General features: G+C 53.8%; 1 protein-coding gene and 1 long non-coding RNA gene across 3 annotated transcripts in view; one reads left to right on the forward strand and one right to left on the reverse strand.

Moving 5' to 3' along the window:
- The window catches only part of VANGL2 (VANGL planar cell polarity protein 2), a 27894-nt gene continuing 9303 nt past the window's right edge, over nucleotides 1-18591 (reverse strand). The window contains exons 2-8 of one of the 2 annotated variants that reach the window (XM_010802762.4): nucleotides 12478-12738; nucleotides 12219-12339; nucleotides 9739-10346; nucleotides 8833-8969; nucleotides 8198-8333; nucleotides 4347-4578; nucleotides 1-3558 (exon numbers count right to left, since the gene is read on the reverse strand). In XM_010802762.4, the coding sequence (XP_010801064.1) occupies nucleotides 3298-3558; nucleotides 4347-4578; nucleotides 8198-8333; nucleotides 8833-8969; nucleotides 9739-10346; nucleotides 12219-12339; nucleotides 12478-12548 (1566 nt within the window). In that variant the 5' untranslated portion in view covers nucleotides 12549-12738 and the 3' untranslated portion in view covers nucleotides 1-3297. The remainder of the gene's footprint in view (nucleotides 3559-4346; nucleotides 4579-8197; nucleotides 8334-8832; nucleotides 8970-9738; nucleotides 10347-12218; nucleotides 12340-12477; nucleotides 12739-18591) is intronic. The other variant, NM_001205875.1, reaches the window with a different exon arrangement.
- LOC101902818 (uncharacterized) overlaps nucleotides 15055-18591 on the forward strand; it is a 6451-nt gene continuing 2914 nt past the window's right edge. Inside the window, exon 1 of the long non-coding RNA XR_009493828.1 lies at nucleotides 15055-17849. This is a non-coding gene — a long non-coding RNA (uncharacterized lncRNA). The remainder of the gene's footprint in view (nucleotides 17850-18591) is intronic.

Consider the following 18591-nt stretch of genomic DNA (forward strand, 5'->3'; position numbering starts at 1 on the left):
CACAAAAGTCAAATGCCTTTATTTTATATATAAAAAAAAATTTGTACAGTTTTAATTCCTATGTTTAAGAAAAAAAAAAAAAACCTAAAATTGCCATAATGTTTAGATCCACTGCAAACTGTAAAAACAAGCTTTTTATATATTAAAAAAAAAAGAATTTACATTTTACAACTTTCTACATGCATGCACAAGGTCTCAGCTCTGTAACCCAAAAAAAGGGGGGAAAAAAATCTAGATCCAACAGTGGAAAATTCTACATTTACAATCTCACTTGGAAGGAACTCAAAAAGCCCCCTTCCTTGCACACACAAAAGAACAAATCACAACAATCACACACCAGGACCAACTCCATCAGCAGATGCTGCCCCGTGGGGAAGGCAGAAGAAAGAGAAGACAGACTGACAGACACCACAGAGGGGCAAAGGGAGCTCATCCAGGCCCAGAAGAGAAGGACAGAGGCTTCAACTCTGGGAAACAGCTGTTTCAGATGAGAAGGGATCCCAATGTCTCATCACAGGTATTGCAACAGGGTTGGCAACAGGACTGAAGTGGGGAGGGGAAGTGAAAAGGAAAGGGCTGAGATGGGCGGGGTGCGGTGGGAAGAAAAAAGGAGAGGCGAGAGGGAAATAAACAACAGAAATAGAGAGCACGAACAGGAGCAGAAGAGACAGGGACCAGTGGGGACAGCGGCAGAGTGGCGAGGTAGGCGCAGGACTGAGGCACAGCATCCGGGTGTGGAGGAGAGGACCACCGGCCTTCCCAGGCGGTGGAAAGGAAGGCCTGGGAGCTGTGGCGGGGACGAGCTAGGATGCCATGGGGCCACAGAAAAGAGCACTGGAGAGACGCAGCCACAGCATCCGTGATGACGGTATGCGGGGTGGGGGTGGTAATGGGTGGGCACACCTCCACGAGGGAAGGATGAGAAAATCCAGCCTGTGATGGGACAGACAGAGTGGGGGACACTGGTCAGAGGGACCGAGGCAGCTACAAACCCTACCTCAGTTCACAGTATGGAGACAACTTCCCATACAGGAGAAGCAAAACACAAACACAGCCATACACGTGACAGTTCATCCTGACATTTTAAAAAATAACAATAACAGTAATCAAAGAAGACAAGGATACCACAGTTCTGACGCAAAGGACCAAAACACTACCAGTCTCAGTCACAGCCCTTAGTGCTTAGAGAGAGAGTTGGGGGGCGGGAGGGGGGAATGCCTTTTTGTTTTAGTTAAAAGGAATGAAAAAATCACAGTGATTAAAAAACATGGCAGGTTCTTAAAATAAACACTCCCCCACCCCTCATCTAGGGCAGCAACTATGATCACAAATACTTTCCCTCTCCCCACCCAACTCTTCCCCAAACCACACCACATCCCACTCCTGCCCACAACGGCAGTGACCCCAGTCACCATCCAGGCCCCGTTTTCCAGGATAGTGAGGTATTTAGAAATGTGACCCAGAAGGGATTCCTCTGAAACCAGGTCTTTGAAGAAAAGAAAAAAAAAATACCTTCCCAGACCCCCAGGACAGGATGTGTATCACTCGGGCTTACCCTCAAACCCACAGCCCCAGCCCAAGGCTGCCCTCCAGGCCCTGCCTAAGTCAGCCGTGTAACCCACCCGTGTGCAGACAAGGTAAGCACTGGCTGAAGAGCCCTTCTCGAGGAAGTGGTGTGTGGACAGATGTGCTTTTCCAGAAAGGACGGCAGGACAAACAGTCCCCAGGCTCCATCACACCCAGGGTTGCCAATACAGAGAAGAAGCCTCTCCGGTAAGAGATCAATGGGGGTCTTATCCCAGGGTGCCCTCTGCAAGGCAAGAACCAATGAGTTTTCCAGGGAGAGATGGGCCTACAAAGGGGCCTTGTGAGTTACTCTGAGGATGGGCCCAGGGACTGCTCCAGCCGGGCCACGAGGACACTCCCCGACCTGGGTGCTGGCTGGAGGTATGTGAGTACTCCTTAGTTCTATTCCCCTTGGCTAAAACTACATCATTTAGGGATGTCTGATTTCAAGGCTCAGATTTACAATGAAATTAAGTATTAGAAGGCCAGCAACTTTTGCTCAAAATGAGAGTGAACCTCTCAAGAATTCAGATTGGGTGCAAAGACTATGGAAGCTAAATGGGGTGAGGGGCTAAGTACCCAACAAAGGCAGCAATCTTGGTCCCTCACCCCTTACAGAGGGAGACCAGAGCCCAGAAAACCAGGCAGAGAGGGAACGGGGCGGGGGGACCCTGGCCAGCCAAGGAGAAGAGACCCCTGAGGCAAAGAAGTGGACTTAAGGCAGGGGATGAGGAGGAGCTGCTGGCTACCCCCCCAAAAAGAGATGAGGCAACAGGTCTCTGGAGCTGAGAGAAGAGACAGCAAAATGGGGGAGGGGGTGGCTGGTGAAGAAAAGAAAAACGTTTGTCTGAGACCACTGGGGTGGGTCAGGGTCCAGCCAAGCCACTAAATCTGTACAGAAGTCCACGTGGCACCCTTCACCAGGAAGGGGGAGACCCACCCCAGCACGGTGAGAGCAAAGGTGTGGGCAGTTCAGAGGGTATTGGTCAGCGATGTTCACGGGGCTCTCTCCCGACCTTCCCCAAGGGGCTGCCTAGGAAAGACCCCGTGGAAGAAAAGTACTGCCCCCCAGGGCCCAGGAACTTCCCCTGCTCTGAACATGTGGATGGGGAAGAGGTTCAAAGAGCTGGAAGCAAACAACCCTGGTGGGGAGGCTCCAACTCGGGTTGTGTGGGAGGACACAGGGGGGTCCCTGCTTAAGAATTCCGGGTTTGCTCAGGTGGGGTGAGCCAACGGGGGAGCAGGTCCATCTGCCGCCAGGAGGCTGCGGGCAGCACTGCCCGGGGGTTTGGCACTGTGGCTCTCTGGAGTCAGATCTGCGCCCCTCCGCAACCCCCAAAGAAATCATTTGGGGAACCACTGGAGAGAACTGCTCTAAGAACCTGGGTTCGAGTGGGGCTCTGCCGGGCCCTTCCAGAAGAGACTGTTGGCGGGGAAAGGAGAGGGCGAGAGGCACTGATTCCTGCAGGGCCCGGAGTGACACAAAAGTGAGGGGGTGGGAGGAGGGAGGGGGACTTCCCAGGCACTGTTGACGGCAGGATGGTCTCTCCAGGTTCGCATGGGGTAAGTAAAGACCGGGGAGGAGACGGGACGGGGAGGGGGGTAATTCAAGTAAAAAAAACACTAGAGCAAGAGGAAGAAGGGCGGCGGGGACGCGGCAGGGCCTGGGAGCCACTCCCCCACCGCCGCCGCAGGAGCCCCCCGCGCCTCCCAGGCCCTCTGCCGCTGCAGTCACACTGAGGTCTCGGACTGCAGCCTCATGACAAACTTGTGCGACTTGGGGTCCACAAATTCCTCGGAGAGTTTGAAGAATGGGACCTTCTTGGTGCTGACCACCAGGCTGAAGTCCTGGCGTTTCAAGAGGAAAACAATGCCATCCTTGAGCCCATTGGTTACCGGCTCCTCGCTCACAAGTGTCCACTGTTTGGCCAGCCAGCGTTCCTTGTGATACTGGATGGTGGGTCCAGCCGCCAGGTACCGCTCCAGGAAGGCCTGAGGAAGCGAAAGGGGACTTCTCAGGAAGTTTTCCCTCCCACCTACCCACCTCCCCTTTACCCCTCTGGGGGTAAAGCTTCCAAAGACCACCAAGATGTCCCAAGCTCACTCTATGCAAACGATCTCAGAATGTTAGAGCAGGAAAGAGCCTGAGATCATCTGCCTGGGACCCTGGTTTATCAATGCAGGAGCAGGAGCCCACAGCAGTGGTGTGGCTCAGCAGGGTCAGGTCTAGGACTGGCTCTCCTGACCCCTACATCTCCTGCTCTTCCCAGGTACCTGCTACGACCTGGGAAAACCCTCCCTTGTCCTCCTTCCTCTTTCTGCTCGAGTGGGTAGCACTCAGCAGAGCTGCACCAGCAGAAAGCTAGAGGCCTCACAGTTGAAGTGCAACATCTGTAGTGACCTGTTCCCCAAAGATGGCTCAGGGGAGGCAATTCTAGGAAGCTGGCCACAGAACTGGACGGTGGAACTGGCTCAAAAAGAGCATACAGCAAACAACGTCTGGTGGGAGTTTGGATCTGAAAATTCTGGAACCTCTACAGAGATGAGAAATAGGTCTCAGTTATTCCCCAAATGGTCTGCAAACTCCCTCTTCTCAGCACCTAAGAATGCTACCCCATTTAGAGATGGAGGAGATGGAGTAGGGATGAGAGACTGTAAGGAGGTAGGGACAGGAGAGGGATGGAGGATAGGGAAGGAAGTGAAAGAATCAGGGAGAGGAAGCAGAAGGGAAGGGGCCGGAGTCAGGGAGAGAGAAAGGATGCTGGGGCAGGTGGGCCAACCTTGGGCGTCATGTCGTGTGTGATGCAGAACTCAAGGTGCTGTAGGATGCTCTCCATGGTGTGGTAAGGCTGCTGCTTGGTCGTGCGAAGGTACTTCTGCATGGCACGGGCCATGGATGCAAAGATGGCCTGGGCTGCCTCCCGGGGGTCCATCACCTCCCTGGGGTTCTTCTGCTCCTCTTCCTGCAGCCGCTTAATGTGAGTGAAGGCCTCCTCCACTGCCACCACAAGCCTGGGGGAGACAAGGGGTGTGGACCAGGCTCCCACCTCTCATCTTCCCCCCAGCTTCAGCCCTCCAGCAGCCTGAGAGAGGTCAGGCCTTTGTGCTCTGCCTGAAGCTATAGGCTCTCATCTGGACTCAAGAACCAGGCTTTGGAGGCTGTGTTTGTGCATATGAGAATGCATGTGTATGGGTGGGAGGAAGAGGGTCTTCACCCCTCTAGAAGTAGGAAACAGCTGTAGAGCTCAGTGAGCCCAGCCCACAACCCATAGAGGACAATTCAGTGTCAAAGAGAGAGACAACTATAGATTGAACCCTAGAAAAAGCCTTCTTAATTAAGAGCCCCCCTGAACTGCACTTCAGTGGGTGAAACATTATTAGATACAACTACATCAAAATCACACATGTCTATTCAACCGTGATAGCATGAGCAACATTAACTAACACCTGGGGTGGGCAGAGGTAAGGCAAAACACTGTGCTACAAATCAGGAGGGAAAAGGTAAGAACATAATAGAAAATGGGCCAGGAAGTGAACTAATAATTCATAAGAGACCTGAAAGGCTGAGAAAAGATGACGCTGTTACTAGACAGTACCAAGAAAATTAAACGTTAACAGGATACTACTTATTCATCAAAATGGAAAAAAATTAGGCAAATGACTATCATCCAAATACTGGTCAGGATGTTGAAAGTGTTCTCTGAGTACTAGACAGCAATAAGATGCAACAAACCAGATATACAGACAGAGTGAATCTCAAAAATATGTTAGTAAGAGGGAAGCAGGAAAAAGAAGCCCGTTTACATTAAAAGTATAGAGACGTGCAAACGAACACCAGTATTGGGGAAACCCAGGAACCTGGGGACTTCAAGTAGCTTAGGATAGCATTCTGGGCCAAGTACACAGATCTGTGTGATTCTGCTGTATCTCTGTTTATTCTTTTGTCTCCCTGAGGGTCTCAATAAAGTTCCTTTAGAAAAGATCCCTTTGTCTGAGGTGAACAAGGGGAAAAGTTTTCTCTTGTTTACAACCAAGGTAATGGGGAAGGAAAGGGTCCCCTATGGTAGCAGCAGCCCAGGAGATCCAGAGATCATGGTCAAGGCAGAAGGCAGAGGAGGTAGGAACTTTTCCAGCTTCCTTCCCACAGCAACTGGAGACTTGCTGCAATGTCACAGAAATGGGACTGCTGATCTTCCATCTACTGCAGCCTCGTGTAAAAACAGGATCAGATGCTGGAGAAAAGGGAACCCTCTTGCACTACTGGTGGGAATGTAAAGTGATACAGCCACTACAGAGAACTGTATGGAGACTCCTTAAAAAATTAGGAATAAAACTTCCATATGATCCAGCAATCCCACTATTGAGTGAATACCCTGAGAAAACCATAATTCAAAAAGACACATGTACCCCAATGTTCATAGTAGATACTAGTACATACAATAACTAGGACATGGAAGCCACCTATTTGTCCATCAACAGAGATAAAGATGTGGTATGTATGTGTATGTGTGTGTGTGTATATATATAATGGAATATTACTAGGCCATAAAAAAGAATGAATTTGAGTCAGCTCTAGTGAGGTGGCTAAACCTAGATCCTGTTATACAGAGTGAAGTAAGTCAGAAAGAGAAAAACAAATAAAGTATATTAATGTATATATATGGAATCTAGAAAATGGTATTGATGAATCTATTTGCAGGGAAGGAATGAAGATACAGATATAGAAAATGAACTTATGGACACACTGGAGAAAGGAAAGAGTGGGATGAACAGAAAAAGTAGCACTGACATATACACACTGCCATGCATAAAACAGATAGCTGGTGAGAAGTGCTGAATAACCCAGGAAATCCAGCCTGGTGCTCCCTGGTGACTTAGAGGGTAGGCTAGGGAGAGAGGAGGGAGGCGATATATGCATGTTTATGGCCGATCTCTGCCACTTTCTGCACCTTCTGGCAGAAATCAGAAATCACTCTATGGCCGAAAGTGAAGAGGAACTCAAGAGCCTCTTGATGAAGGTGAAAGAGGAGAGGGAAAAAGCTGGCTTAAAACTCAACATTAAAAAAACTAAGATCACGGCATCTGGTCCCATCACTTTATGGCAAATAGATAGAGAAACAATGAAAACAGTGACAGATTTTATTTTCTTGGGCTCCAAAATCACTGCAGATGGTAACTGCAGCCATGAAATTAAAGGACACTTGCTCCTTGGAAGAAAAGCTACGACCAACTTCAGTTCAGTTCAGTCACTCAGTCGCGTCCAACTCTTTGCAACCCCATGAACCGCAGCACGCCAGGCCTCCCTGTCCATCACCAACTCCCAGAGTCCACCCAAACCCATGTCCACATGACCAACCTAGACAGCATATTAAAAAGCAGAGACATTAGCTTCGCCAACTAAGGTCCGTATAAGTCAAAGCTATGGTTTTTCCAGTAGTCATGTATGGATGTGAGAGTTGATCTATAAAGCTGAGCACTGACGAATTGATACTTCTGAACTGTGGTGTCAGAGAAGACTCTTGAAAGTCCCTCAAGGAGATCACACCAGTCAATCATAAAGGAAATCAGTCCTGAATATTCACTGGAAGGACTGATGCTGAAGCTGAAACTCCAGTACACCTGAAACTCCAATACTTTGGCTACCTGACTCATTGGAAAAGACCCTGATGCTGGGAAAGATTGAAGGCAGGAGGAGAAGGGGATGACAGAGGATGAGATGGTTGGATGGCATCACTGACTCAATGGAAGAAGGTACAGGGTCAGGGCTACCTTCCTCCTTCGAAGCCTGGAGATCATGTGTGAGGAAGGGCAGAGTCCCAAGACCCTCTGTTCCTCCCCTGTAGAAATACCAACAGATGAAGGGCCCTGGCAAGCAGTTGACACCAAGAAAGAATCTTCAGGCATGAACAGCATTCACATAACAATGTGAACAGGAAAAAAGGAAGCATGAGGACAGTGTTTAAGAATTTACCAAGATACGGGCACTAGAACCTCATTTTTTGCAGATAAAAATGTACCATCTGCTGAGCAAGCCTCCAAGATCTCCTGGAAGGAGGGCTGGTCCAGCCTCGGTCCCTGCCACTGCCAGGGAGGCTCACGGCCTTTAACGGTCCCTGCCCCACTGTGCAGGCAGAAGGCCCCATCCACCTCCACCAGATCCCCGTCCCCTGGTCATCCAATAATCTTGGTATGTTTTGCAGAGGTAATGAAAGTGCCAAGTTGGCTGACTTTAAAATAAGGAGATTACTCTCCAGCTGGTGGCAGAAGTCAGAGACCTGGTCTTGCTGGCCTCAAGGAAAACTGCCTATGGGTCCAGGTGACCAGGAATTGATTCTGCCAGCAACCAGTGAGCTTGGAAGGGGACTCGGGCTAAAACTAGATTTGTTCTCGATTTCAGCCCGTGAACCCTGAGTGGAGGAGGGTTCAGCTCACCTGCGCCTGACTCTCAGGACTGCAAGACAATAAGTGTGAGTTGTTTCACAGCGCCCAGTTCATGGTGACTTGTTAAGGCAGCAACAGAAAACGAACGCACACATCACATCCACATCATCATCGGTTACAGAAGCTAGGTGGTCCTCCTCTCCCCGGCCTCCCCAGCAGCCCCCCAGCCCCACTCCTCCCCAAGACCCACCTGGCCCTCCGCTTGCGCACCCTCCGCTCATGCTCGGCCTCCTCGTAGTAGTACTCATTGTGGCTGTTGTCCCGCCTGCGGGCCGCCGCTGCAATCACAGCTCGGGACTGACCCGTGGAGTTGTTGGTACTGTTTTCTGCACAGAAGCAGGAGAGAGAGAGGCTGGTCCCTTCAGAGTGCCGCCTTGATTCCCACTCCAGGAAGGCTGGGGCTAGCCCCCCGACATGTCCAGAGGAAGCCGTGTCCACCCCCAGAAACACCGCCCTTTCCCATCCCTCCTGGCCACAACGTCTGGGCGAGGCCCACAGGAAGGCCGCCAGGAGGGCACCAGAGAGCAGGAGTCCCGCACGGGCTCCTCCCCAGGGCGGGAGGTTCGGGCCTCCGAGAGTGAGGGCTGAGGAGCAGACACAGCGGAACCAGAGCAAGGGACACACCGTAGCATAAAGGGAAAGACAGCAGACTCAGCAGCTAAAACCAGCCACCTGGTGTGGAGGGAGAGGACAGAACAGGAGGGGCTGGGACACAGTCCGAGGAAGGAGAAAGCACGGGAAGATGGGAGAAAGAGGAACGGGAGGCAGGAACTTGGGAGTCCTGCTTGGGAGGAGACCAGGAGGCCAAGGAGCAGGGCCGCTCACCCTCTCCGAGGGAATACACCTTGAAGCCAGACACTTTCTTGGCCAGGACGGACTTGGGCAGGTTGAGGAGGGCAGGGTTGTAGACAGGGAAGTCATGGTAATACTTCTCCAGGATCCACACTGCCACACGCTGGATGCTGTGGGGGAGACGGCAGGAGGGAGAGGCAGAGAAGACAGACAAGGGGTGCAGGGGAGGGACACAGCAGGGCAGGTCAGCAGGGCAGGAGAGGACAGAGGGCCGGGACAAGCTGCTTCCAAGAAGCCTGGCTCAGGGCCTGCGGTCTACTCACCAGGCCCCTAAGCCTTCCCCAGGGCTGGGCCTGCTACTCCTTCCCCGCTGTGCTGAAGCCCAGGGGAGAAAGGGCAGGGGGCCAGGATCCCCAGTCAGGGGTCACCTCCTCCCCTCCAGCATTCCCCTCAAGATTCCCTGCAGGATTGATGACAATCTGGGTGGCCAGGGGGGCCTCCTGCCCACAAGTCTGGGGGGCCGAAGAACCTTCCTCATCATCTTTTCCCTGAGGGGGCCCTTCCTCTGGCCAGCTCATCTCAGTGACTGCTCACTGAGTGCCCTCAAAAGACTGTGCCTCCAAGAGCTAGAAACGTGGTGATTCCAGAGAATCACACCTATCTCGTCTTTGGTCCATCTCTCTATAAGATCCCCAATCTCTGTTCATCTATTCACTCCCAGCTCCTAACTCCCACCCTATCTGCTCCAGGACCCTCAGCATGCTCCCACCATCAAGCAGCAAACACTGCTGAAAACCTAGAATGTGCAGAGCACACAACTGCCCACCCAGCCCTCCGAGCGCGCCACCTCCAGCCCACCATCACACCCCGCCGCCCTGCGCCCTGCAGCCCCCTCCGCCCCCGCCCCAGGCCGGGCTGCCTGTCCCCACGCGCCGGCACCTGAGATGGCCCACGTTGTAGAAGCGGCTGGCCCCGTCGGTGGAGCGCACGACCTTGAGCGTGAACTGCGGCTGGAGCTGGCGCAGCTCCAGCAGGACCACGGCCAGGTAGTGCACAAAGAGCAGGGCGTCCACCAGGGACACGGCAAACTGCACCACGCCCTGGTAGCTGCGCTCGCGGGCGTCCAGAATGCGAACACCGTAGAAGAGCCAGTAGGACACGACGAGCAGGAAGACGAGCACCATGAGCAGGGCGCGCAGCACGAAGACGCGGGGCAGAGAGGCCTTGGGCCGGCGGAAGAACAGGGCCCAGCTGCCCAGCAGCAGGATGAGCAGCTTGAAGGCCACGGAGATGAAGAGGCCTTCGCAGGCCGTCCCGCACGGCTCCAGCTCCTCCCGCCACAGCAGTGGGGGCAGCAGCAGGAAAGCCAGAGGCGTGAGGAAAGAGAGCAGGGCCAGCGTAGCCCCCGCCGCCACACCCAGGTGCCGGGAGCAGTCCAGAGGGACGCTGTCTTCCATGTCCTTGGCGATGCGCGTGAGGTCATCGTGGGAGATGCTGTGCTCCGAGGTGCCCGTTACCACTGTGGTCGTCTCCCCCCAGTTGTCATCCTACAGCCGGAGCGGCCGTGGTGATGGGGAAGAAGAGGAGGAGGCAGAGACATGGGAGAAGAGGTGAGTGGGAAGAAGACAGAGAGCAAAGCAGGGAGAGGAGAAAAGAGGGTAATCAACACACACGCAGCCATCCAAGTATTTACTGAGCTCCACTGTCAGAGGAGCCTGGCGGGCTACAGTCCATGGAGTCACAAAGAGTCGGACCCAACTGAGAGACTAACACTTTCCCTGCATGCCCAAGTCTGGCCTCTGCAGGGATGGCACATCTGAGACCTGGGCCTTCGGGGAGCTTCTTGCCGTCAGCCAACCAGGAAAAACCTGCACATACACCCTCAGAACAGAGGGTCCAAGAGAGACGCCAGGGAGCTGCTCAGTCAGAGAATGGGATCTGAGGTCAGACTCCCAGGCAAAGCAGGCAGGCTCGAGCAACCCACTTGCAAGGCCAGGATGAACCATGCTGTGCTGTGCTAAGTCGCTTCAGCCATGTCCAGCTCTTTGCGACCCTGTGGACTGTAGCCCATCAGGCTCCTCTGTCCATGGGGTTCTCCAGGCAAGAATGCTGGAATGGGTTGCCATGCCCTCCTCCAGGGAATCTTCCCAACCTAGGGATCAAACCTGAGTCTCTTACATCTCCTGCATTGGCAGGTGGGTTCTTTACCACTGGGGTTCTACCTGGGAAGCCCAAGGCCAGAGTAGGCCATAAGTACCTATCCTCGGAGTACGGAGAGGTGCTCGAGTATCTGGTTAAGGGAGTGACCTGACCAAGGCAGCATGGGGGAGAGAAGAGGACATTGAGAAGGGATGGGGAAGGTGAGAGACTAGTGCAGGGCATGCAAGACATGGTGCAGACTCAGGGCCACTCTGGGTCTCTGGTCTGCCTGGCTGGCTCTTCTGGCCCATCTGAATGCCCACCACATGGGCATTTCCCCAAGGAAAGCGGAGTCTGAACAGAAGGCGGAAAGTGGAGGCACTGCCTGTCTCAGCTCAGGGAACCCGTGAGTAACCACAGCCACTAGACCTACACATGTGCTCCAAGTTTCGAGAGCCTGGGCACACCCCCCAACAACAGAAGAGTTGATCAGGCTCACTTCAAGAACTCAGGAGGCCAGGTCTCTGGGAGAAGGCGGGATTGGGAAAGAGGGAGAAAGATCATTTTCCTCAGGTACTGATCTGCTTCCAAGCCCCAGGAATCCCCAGGGTCGGTCATAGAGATGTCTCATGAGGTCTCCAGCTCCCTAAGATGCTCCCAAGGAGGCATGGACCACCTCAGTCACCCCAAATCCTGCCTCTTCCCTCTTCTAGCACTGGGCGCTGCCTCCTGCCCTCCCTGCCAGGGGCACACAGTGGGCCAGAGAGGCCGGAGCAAGAACAACCAGCAGAAAACCCCCTCCCATCTCCCCAAGGTCACTTCCTCCCCTTTCTCCATCAACTCCTCCCTCTGACTAGCAGGTGCTATTCTACAGTCCGACACCAGAGGGCACCAGAGTGCCCAAGGGAAACTTTGGGCTGCCACACCTCCAGCCCCCACCCACCACCGTCCTCCCACTCCAGATTCCCAGTGCCCTAACTGGTTGGCATGAGCCCAGAGAAGAGGCAATTCCCATTTCACAGCCCGGGTCACATGAGTCATAAAAGATGACGGAGGCTGCTGCTTCCAAAGGGATCTCTGAATTCTACCAAGATTCTACAGAATTCTACTGAGACGAGGTCCTACCTTGGGACCCTTAACAGAAGTATGACCCAAAATGCCCTCCTCTCTCTGTCGAAAGAGGCCAGGTTGCCAGTCCCTTCCCCTTTTGGATGGACCTCCAGCTTCTCGAGGGATCCGAGTGGAAACACTTGGTCCAGACCTCAGCCCATGACGCTCACCCGCTCATCCCCTCTCGTGGACTCATTGTCCAGCAGGGGCTCCCCTGGAGCCTGGATCGTCACCGACTTGTCCCCCCGGCTTCCGTCTCGGCTCTTAGAGCGGTGTCGGTCCCGGCGGTCCCTGCAGCAGAAGGCCAGGGGAAAGGGCACGGAAGGTCAAGGGGAGGACCCGTGCTTCTCAGCAGCCAGCTTCAGCCCGCCAGCCCTGTGGTGCTCCCACCCCGCTCCCCGACCTGCGTCAGCCCTCATGCACGCACACCTGTGCTTGCGGGAGCTGCGGGAGTGGCCAGACTTGTAGGAGTAGCCCGAGTACTGGGACTCGGTGTCCATGGCGTCCGAACGCCGCGCCTTGTAGCGCTCCAGGGCCACAGGCTGGGGCCTTCTGGGGGGCCCCCCTGCCACCTCCTTCAGCACCGGCTTCTTCAGGCCAAGGGGCACCTTCAGGAAATCAACCGTCACCCTGAGGGACTCTATTTTGCTGGACAGGTGGGCTTGTCTCAGAGAAAATCAAGCGGCGCTCCTGAGGAAAAGAAGCAGCTGGTCAGGGTGGGGCTGGAGCTCTCTGTGGGGTCAGAGCAGAGAGGGAAGCCGTGCCCAGGAAGCAGCCGCAGGAAGCTCAGGGGAGCCTCGCTCCCACCTGAGAATGCACCCCCCCCCAGGCTCCTGCTCTCTCCAGTGAGCCCAGTTCCTCCTGCCCTGCCTCCTAGAAAGAGCAGCCCCAGACTGTGCCCCAGGGTGGGGGAAGATGACAGCAAAGGCCACCCAGAATGACCCAACTCTGGACCCCCTGCAGGGGAGAGCTGGGCAGCACTTTCCTATTCTCAGCCAGGAACTGGAGAACGTGGGTTCTGGCCAGGCCAACTGGCTGGCCCAGTGTAGACCACAGCAGGAGGCAGCTAGCTTCAGTCCAGAGGCTACCCCAGGCCTCTCATCTCCTCCCATTCTTAATGTCTGAGTGCCCACAGGGGGCTGCCTACGGCTGCTTCTCTTGGCGTTGTCTCCCCAGCATGTATGTCAAACATACCCACAGTTACTGTGAGGTTAAGCTGGCTGCTCCCCTTAAGGCTGTGTGTGTGTGTGTGTGTCTGTGAGTGGCCTAACTTGTGCGCATGCACAAATGTGCTCACATGGCCAGGGTGAAGAATGTAAACTACAAATCACGTGGTGAGGGGCAGGAGGGGAAGGTAAGCAGAAACCATTCTCTAAAAACCTGACATCCTGAACCAGGCAATGTCAGGAGCTTGTCTGACGGCTGTGGATCAAGGGGCAGCGTCTTTCTTCTACATTTCCACCTTCCAGTTCAGCAGAGGAAAGGACCTCTCCTTCTCCCGTCCTCCCTAACTCTCACCCAACCCTGCTTACCACCTCACAATCCAGCCCTAACCCCTTCACAAAAGCCCCCTTCACCCCCAGCACCCAGTGGTACATCCCTGGGCACTGAGCAGTTATTTCCCACCTTCACTCACTGAGTCATCACCTCTTATTTAGGCCCCATCTAGAAACCATATCCCCTGCCAAGCCCTGAGTACAGTGGGGAAGAAACCCCGGATTCACGGCCCGGCAGGGTTGGTGCATGTAAACAGGGGCATATAAACAACTAACTACATCAGTGATGAAAGGAGAAGGATGAGGACAGAATGACAGACAAGCCTGGGGAGCAGGGCTCCTTTAAACTGAGTGGTTCTGGAAAATCTGAGGAAACACCAACCAAGCCTGAAGGAGCACAGGGGCTAAGCAGGTAGAGTGGAGGGGAAAGCCTGCAGAGCAGACAGCCACCCACAGGAAGGCCAAAGGCAGCAGAGAGTTGGGTGGCTCAGTGGAGCCAACTGGGTGTAAGGAAGGGAGAGGCTAATGGAAGGTGAGGCTGAAGAGGTGGCCGGGGTAGGGGTATTGCAAACCCCATGGGTCAGGGAAAGTGTGCATGCATGCTAAGTTGCTCAGTCACGTCAGACTCTTTTCAACCCCATGGACTATAGCCCACCAGGCTCCTCTGTCCATGGAAGCCGCCAGGCAAGAATACTGGAGTGGGTTGCCACGCCCTCCTCCAGGGCATCTTCCCGATTCAGGGATCAAACTCACGTCTCCTGTGACTCCTGCAGTGCAGGCGGATTCTTCACTGCTGAGCCACGGGGGAAGCCCCGGGTTGGGGGAAGAGCTGGATTAATTCAGTGGGAAGCCTGCGAAGGGTTTTAGCTCTCCAGACAGAGACTGGAAAGAAGGGAAGGCAGAAGTAGGGAGACGAGGAAGGAGGTGACTGCAGTGATGGGGCAGAGCAGCAGAGGAGGTGTGAAATGGTCACATTCATGACACATGTTGGGCAGGACCAGCAGGACTTAATTGGACTGGCGGAGGGGGAGGGGAGCATCAAGATCTCTGGCCTGAGCATGAGAGAAGGTGGCAGTGCCATTATCAGGTGGGAAGGCTGGGGAGGAATTGGTGAGTTTGGTTTCCGGCATGCTGAGTTCATGGCTGTGAGACAGGCAGTTAAACAGGCAGCTGAGTGTCAGAGGAGCTAGACTCAGAAAAGAGTCTGAGCTGGAGGTATGGATGGTGTGCAAGGTCAAGGGAATGAATGGGATCACCCAGTGAGAGGGTTAAATAGGGGGTCCCTTAGAACCCCAACATGTAAACATGTCCGAGGACACAGAACAGGCAAAGGGGTGAGGCCATGAGGCCAGAGGAGCAAGGAGACCAGAAGATGGGCTCTCATGAAGCCAAGAATTACTGTTTCAAGGTAGGAACAAAATCAGCCAGGTCAAGTGCTGCCACAAGGTCAATTATGCTAAGAACTAAAATGAATTTGCTTTATGTAGTTGTTAACTTTTCTCCAACCGAACTGAACCATCAGTAACTTCAGAATAAGAACCATGATTGGTATGGACCTGTATCCACCACCTTTCCACTGGCACACGGCTAGTAATTGATACCGCCTGACTCTCGGGGAAACTGCAAACACTGCAGGGAGAGGAAATAGATGCTACCTCATTCATTTATCTTCCTCACAGAGGTATGTGGAGACACTCCGTGGCCTGGTGACGTTTGTCCACAGCCCCATATCAAGACAAGTATGTGACAAAGACACACGCAGGCAACGGAGACAATATCTCAACCCACCCACCCTAAACCCTTCTAGAAACCTTTGCCACAAACAAGGCCCTATTCACCTTATCTGCAAATTATGTTGGACTCCTCTACCCCATCTCCCAAGAACCCATTCTACTGGTCTCGTCCCTGATAGAGTTCAGACACATCACCTGTATCTCTCCTGTTGTGGTTCAGCCCATTCTTTGTGGTCTTCCACCTACAAACTCAATTTCACCAGGAGGTTCAAAGAGAACACGTGGGTGACAGGGTGAGAGAAGTGGAGAAATAAAGAGGAAAAGGACTGCCATGGACTCAAGTCTAGACAGAGACACAATAACCCAGACTCTCTGAATTCTCACATCTGCCAGAGGAGTCAAGAGCAAAAAGAGCCTGGGATTTGCACCCAAGTATCTGAGTTTAAAACCTAACTCTCCCACGGAGGAGCTGTGTGCTCATGCGCAAGTTACTTAACTTTGCTGTGCTTGGCAGCCTGGTAGGCTCATTGGTAAAACAGGGGAAAAGATGTTTTACATCAATACCTCATGGGGTTGTTGTTAAGTATACTGGGGATAAAAGAAGTACTTTAACAAACTGCTCAGCAAGTAATAAGTTAAGCAATTAATACACTCTGACTTCAGGGTCACTCCTGCTCCAATCCCCAGACACTTCCTCTGAGACTTGGGAAAAAGGTGGTATAAATAAATCTTGCTGCTTGTACAACTAAAGTCACACACACAAATACTCACACACACACAGCAGATCAGAACCACCACTTCAAACACAGCCAGGAGGGAAGCTGATGCCATTGTGCTTCCCCTACAGATAAATTTCAAACCAGACAGGGTGCCAGTCCCCTCCCAACCCTTTGTTCTAAACTGTTCCAGCCTAGAGCTCCCTACCTTCCTCCCAGCTGCTGATTAAAGGCCCAACATAAACCTGGCTCCCCTGGCCTGCTTCTCCCACCCCTACCAACCCAGCTCAAGGTACTCGGAAAGCACCCAAACATGCCGCTCCCTCCCCTACCAAACAGAGAGGCCAAAAATGAACCCAGTTTCTGAGACCTTTGCCTGCTGTCTCATGGAGCACCCCAGGAATCTAACCCAAGCACTGGAGAGGCGATGGGGAGGGACTTAAGGTGAGAAACGAGAAGGGCAGAAGTTCCCCTTGTTTAATCGGACCCAGGAATCAGGGGTTTGGAGGGTCTCCCGGGTGGGCAGCATTCCCAGGGAAGAGGGTGGGGGAGAGGATCACTGGATGGGATCAACAAGTGGAAATATGGGAGGCATGACGGACCGGGAGGGAAGTCCGGACTTCGTCCAGGGCAGGGAGGGCCCTGGTTTAAAGGGTGGGAGGCTGTAAAAGGGAATGTGTTCCGTTGCTTTTCACCATGCCCCCAACCCCACCTCAGGCACAAGAACACAGAGACTCGGTCCCCTGCTCAAGCCAACCGTGGATTATCTGGGGTTAAAAACAGGCCAGAGAGGAGTGAGCAAAGGAAGAGAAAGTCTGTCACAAAAAGCAGATCCTTCTCCCCTCCAAAGGCCTTTCAGAAATAAAATTAATGGAATGTGTCTCAGTACCATCCCATGAGGATTGGGGTGAGGACCAGGGGGGAGAAATGTGGGGGCTTTTGTCCCCGCTGCCCAGCTTCTCCCACATTGATCACCATGGCAACCAAAGCCCCCTGTTGCCTAGGTGATGGCAGCCAGGTCCTGGAACCCATACCCAGCATCCAAAGCGAGAGAGGTTATGGAGGTGGGGGGGTAGGGACAGAGCGGGAGAGAATGGGGTTTCTCCTCTGGCGGCCCCAGCTTTTGTATAAGCTCTGGGATCAGGTTTCTTCAGGAAACAATCAGAGGCCTTTGGAAAAAATACACTCAGAACCTGGCAACAGGCAGAGGGAGTAAGGCCCTGGGTAGACTGGGAGGCATGGGAGGGCTTGGTGTTGGCCAAAAGGCAGACCAAGACTAGACCCTTCCCCACTGCCCCACCTGGAGGAGCAGCCTAGGTGGATGAGACCTTGGACACAGACCCGGCAGCCTCTGGCCAGGCGCGGGCTGAGGACCAGAAGGCGGGCGGCTCTGGTCCCCACTTCTCCCCACTGCTCTAGGCCACCACACCACCAGTCCCAGCCCCTGTCAGGAGTGGGGAAAGGGGGCAGTGAGGACCACCCGGATAGGGCTGGGGAAAGCACCGCGGGGGCAGGGCAACCAGGCAGAGAATACGGTGGGGAAGGACAGAACAGACATGCACTCAGAAGACAGGGCCGGGAGTTCCAGACCAGTGCTACCACGGAAGGCACTCACAGAGGAGTTCAGAATGAACTTCCAGCTGGAGCAGCCAAGAGGAAGAGAAAGAGGACAGGAAGCCAGAAGTTCTCCCCTGACAGGGGCAGCACTCTGATCGGACCATCTTTTAAACAAATGGCCTTCCTCTCCTCAGCCCAGGACAGGGGAAGGGTGGTCCTGCTTGAATGCAAGGAAATGGATGTGATCACCCCTTCAGACCTCTCCTGCAGAGGAGTCTGTGGACCCTTGCCCACGAAAGGTCTCTGGTTCCTGTAGCCTTCAAGAAGACTGAATCACTGTGCTGTACATCTGACACTAACACAACAGTGTAGATCAACTATACTTCAATTTTTTAAAAAAGTGTCTGATTCCTACACAAGAACCTAGATCTTATTGCATGTACCTGTGCACCCCCTTCCCCACTAAAACCCATGAGAGGTGTGGCCATGTGGGCCGCCAGCCTCATGGCTCCCTAAGCGTCACCCCCCACAGCCTCAGTGTCCAAGGGTATCAATGTGAGTTCCACCCAAAATGCTGGATGCCCACCCTCTAGAATGCCTGCCTCCCAGCCCAGTATCCAAGGAGCTAGATGTCTGTCCACAGAGACGGAGCCCCTTGCCAAGACATCAGCTAGTGGGAGGCAGGGCAGATTCCAAGTCACAGCTGACTGTCCAGCTTGGTCCTCCCCTTGCCACATCGCTCCGAGTCTCACGGGCATGCTCAATCCAGGCCTCCCTCTCAGACACTGGTGGACACAGGAAGTGTCTGGTGTTGGGATTGGGGGAGGCAGCCCCTAACACACTCCCACAGAGGAGAGGGAAGTGCCAGGGCCTCTGACTGCACCCACATCATTCCCCATGCTCACCCCACCCACCACAGGAGGAACAGTGGGCTGACCCACGCAACTCTTGGTAGGCTCCAACACTAACACAGCAGAGGCCTTCCAAGGTGCGACCCCAAGTTTCACAGATGAACAGGTAGGGCCAAGAGACAAAAAGGCG

Source organism: Bos taurus, chromosome 3 (genome assembly GCF_002263795.3).
Source record: "Bos taurus isolate L1 Dominette 01449 registration number 42190680 breed Hereford chromosome 3, ARS-UCD2.0, whole genome shotgun sequence".
NCBI classification, from domain to species: Eukaryota; Metazoa; Chordata; class Mammalia; order Artiodactyla; family Bovidae; genus Bos; species Bos taurus.